The 4,136-nt window shown below is 41.8% G+C and overlaps 1 protein-coding gene across 1 annotated transcript in view; it reads left to right on the top strand.

The window, feature by feature from the left end:
* Window positions 1-4,136, top strand: part of Rnf34 (ring finger protein 34) — a 21,326-nt gene that overhangs the window by 10,447 nt on the left and 6,743 nt on the right. The window contains exon 2 of the mRNA XM_021162770.2: window positions 3,318-3,536. Within this exon, the coding sequence (XP_021018429.1) occupies window positions 3,318-3,536 (219 nt within the window). The remainder of the gene's footprint in view (window positions 1-3,317; window positions 3,537-4,136) is intronic.

Below are 4,136 nucleotides of genomic sequence, written 5' to 3' on the forward strand. Positions count from 1 at the left end.
GGATTTCTGAGTTCGAGGCCAGCCTGGTCTACAGAGTGAGTTCCAGGACAGCCAGGGCTACACAGAGAAACCCTGTCTCAAAAAACAAACAAACAAACAAAAAAACAAAAAAACTAAATAAAAATTTTAAAATTTCAGTTTAGATAGATTTCTTTGGGTTGGATATGGTGTAGCATACACCTTTAATCTCAGTACTCAGGAGGCAGAGGCAGGGCAATCTTTGAATTCAAGGTGTCTTGGTCTACATAATGAGTTCTAGGGCAGCAAAGACTAGATAGAGAAACTCTTGTCTCAAAGACTGGGAAGGGGGTTAGGGTGTGGTGAGAGCAAGCTTCCTTTGGAAGACTGCTGGAAGACTTTTCTTAATGAACAATCACTGGTAGCCTGGTTAACATGCTTCTGTGCATAAGCCAGCCATGATTCTAGAGTCTAAGATGGGAGCTGTTAATTATTGCTTTTGAAAGCAGCATTATCTTGAGAATTACAGAAGTAATACTTGAGTTAGTGATGAAGGTACAAGGACAACCGTATATAAAGAACCCTGTGTACCAGCTTTCTTTTCTCCTTCTCTTGAACATCTTCTCGATAATGAGAACAGCATTATCACTCCAAGTTGCCTTTAAGCTCGATGATCGAAAATACTTGACATAAAATAAGTGGAACTGTGGTATTTATTATCTGGTGTCATCTTAGCTAATTCCGCTAATAATTCCATTATACACCACGTTGTCTAGGTTCTAGAATATGTTTATGAAATAATCTGCCTGCCTCTGCTTCTCAAGTGCTGGGATTAAAGGTATGTGCCACCACTGCCCAGGCCAAAAAAAAAAAGCCCCTCCTACTGGTCCCAAATACTGTCTCCTTTATTCTTTAAGCATGGGAAACTTGCTCTGGCCTCATCTTTGAAAATCTGTATCTATTTCAGACAGTCTTGCTTATCACTTTTGTGTGACTAATAAATGAGGAGCTATAGATGCAGCTCTCTGTACTTGAGAGTGCTTGTCGAGCCCGGGTCCACTCCCACAACACACAAAGAAAGATATTGTTATATGTGGTCTAGTGATAGCCATAGTCTCCCTGAGAATAAAGAGGCAAGAAGGAAAGAATCAAAAAGACTCTTAAAGAAAATGTTGGGTGAAGAGGCAAAGGTTTTATTTATTTAATTGTTAGTTTATTTATTCTTTGTGAGGCTTTGGCTATTGGAAATGATATTTAATGCTTTTGTGTGTATGTGTGTGTGTGTGTTTCGAGACAGGGTTTCTCTGTGTAGCCCTGGCTGTCCTGGAACTCACTGTGTAGACCAGGCTGGCCACCATGCCCGGCCATGAATGTATTCTTTATAAAGAATTTGGGGAGCTGGGCAGTGGTGGCACACGTCTTTAATCCCAGCACTTGGGAGGCAGAGGCAGGAGGATTTCTGAGTTCGAGGCCAGCCTGGTCTACAGAGTGAGTTCCAGGACAGCCAGGGCTACACAGAGAAACCCTGTCTTGAAAAATCCAAAAAAAAAAAAAAAAAAAAAAAAAAAAAAAAAAAAAAAGAATTTGGGGAATGGAGAATTCAAGAGGGAACTATCTGCGAGATACAGTAACATCTCTAGGCTGCCAGTGTGGTATACACTTTTAATCCCTAGTCTTCAGAGCAAGTTCCAGGACAACCAGTGTAACATCAGGAGTCTGCATCACATAAAACCCAACCAAAACAGAAACCCTGAAGAGCTTTAGTTAGCAGTTGGTTGTATTTAGAGATGTTTAGTTAGGATGGAGCCCAGGGTCCTGTGCATGCTGAGTGAACACTCATGCCACTGAGCTACATCCCTGGTACTCCCATGTTGTTTCTTAATAAAAAATTAGCATATTATACTCAATCACCAGTGAGACAGTAAGATTAATGAGATAATGTCGTTTTATTTCTTTTTCTTAAATAATAGCTGGAGAAGTAGACCTGTAGTATCCAGTGCATGTCTAGGGTTAACAGGAAATATCTGAATTTCAAATATAACCTGAAAATTTAATAGTATTAGCACATCTCTCTTGGCCTCCCACTGAATTGCTCTGCTTGGCCTCAAACTAACTCTAGCAATCTTTTCTAATCTTCTAGCTCCTTCTCATTCTCTGGCTCATTCTGTCTTTACTTTTGTCTAGTTTGTTCTATCTCCTACCTGTCTGTAAAACTCTCCTGGTGAAACTGTCTCCCTTTTCTGTGATGCTCTCTTCAAGTAGCCTCATTTTCCTGTCCTCGTGAGAGTTGGGCATATCCTTTCCCTGCCTCATTCTGTTAGTCTTTCTCTGATTCGTCACTTTTTTTTTAAGATTTATTTATTATTATATGTAAGTACACTGTAGCTGTCTTCAGATGCACCAGAAGAGGGAGTCAGATCTCATTATGGGTGGTTGTGAGGCACCATGTGGTTGCTGGGATTTGAACTCAGGACCTTCGGAAGAGCAGTTGGTGTTCTTAACCACTGAGCCATCTCTCCAGCCCCTGATTCGTCACTTTTAACTGACTGCTTCCTTTCATTGTTGGGAATTAAAAGTGTGAGCTGAGGCTGAGCCACACCACAACTAGAAACAGGTTTTTCCAGTAAACAACACAACTTCAGGGTTCAAATATCACACTGTGATCAAATATCCTGCAACACCTGATTGTCCTTTATTAGGGGTGCTTAGAAATAGAAGTGCTTCAGATTTTTTTGGATTTTGGAATATTTACCTTTACCTGCTCCTTGAAGCTTACATTAGCATTGTGTGTTCACCTTTTGATCTCAAGATTACTTAAGACAAACTTACCTCTGAAGAGTGGCAGCCCACGCAGCAGTTGGCTTCTAGTCATTCACTCGCTCATTCACCTATCTCTGTTTATCTACCTACCCACCTATTCATTTCTTCATCTATCTATTCATCCATCTGTCCATCAGTCTATGTCTGTCTGTCTCTGTGTCTCTCTGTCTGCCTGTTTTAGGCAGGGTCTCTCTACATAGCTCTGGCTGTCCTGGAACTCACTATGTAGACCAGGCTAATACCTTTAACTCACAGAGATCTGCCTGCCTTTGTCTCCTGAGTATTGGGATTAAAGGCATGTGCCACCCCTTCTGGCTTATTTTATTTTCTGTGTTTGGATGTTGTGCTTGCATGTATAGCTGTTTTCCACATGTGTGCCTAGTTCTCTAGGAGGCCAGAAGAGAGCATCAGGGACTGGAGTTACCGATGATTGTGAGCCATCTTGTGGGTGCTCGGATTTAAACTTGTGTCCCCTGGAAGAGCACTCACTCCAGCCCCTCTGCTTGGCTTTAAATGGTGGCCTGTATGTTTCCTTTCAGGCGGGTGCTACTTCTATGTGGGCTTCATGCTGTGGGCTGCTGAATGAAGTCATGGGAACTGGAGCTGTCCGAGGCCAGCAGGCGGGATTTCCAGGAAGCACTGGCCCATTCAGATTTACACCGAGCTCTGACTTCCCCACCTACCCACCAGCAGCGACTGAAGGACCCAATATAGTCTGCAAAGCCTGTGGGCTTTCGTTTTCAGTCTTTAGAAAGAAGGTGAGTTGGATGAAATACTGCATGCAGATAACATATGGGGGGAAAATAGATCATAATTCTTTTTTTTTTCTTTGTTTTTTCAAGACAGGGCTTCTCTATGTAATAGCCCTGGCTGTTCTAGAACTCGATTTGTAGACCAGACCGACCTTGAACTCACAGAGATCCTCCTCTCTCTGTCTCCCAAGTGCTGGGGTCAAAGGTGTGCGCCACCTTTGGCTTAGATCATAATTGTTTTTACATTATGTTGAATAGACAGTTCATTTAATAAAAAATTAAAAAGTTAGTCCCATTTGGGAAACTATGCAGTAAGATTCTAGCTCTGTCACATTTTCTGAGTAGTCCTTGCAGTTTTTCCTGTGCTGCATTGATTTTTGCTTCTGAAACCTCATTCCTGATGACACTATTTTTGAAGCACGAGACTTCATTGCTGTGCAGTTTTGTTCAGTGATCATTTACTATAGCAAGGTACCATGTTTTAAAAATATTTAACTTCATCTCCTGCAGAGCTTGTTGTGAAGGTTAAGGCCTTAAGTAAGCTAGCAAATGCCCTCTCTCCCACTCCATAGCCCTGTACAGCTCCCTAGCCTATTCTTTTTTTTT

The sequence above is a fragment of the Mus caroli genome, chromosome 5 (genome assembly GCF_900094665.2).
Source record: "Mus caroli chromosome 5, CAROLI_EIJ_v1.1, whole genome shotgun sequence".
NCBI classification, from domain to species: domain Eukaryota; kingdom Metazoa; phylum Chordata; class Mammalia; order Rodentia; family Muridae; genus Mus; species Mus caroli.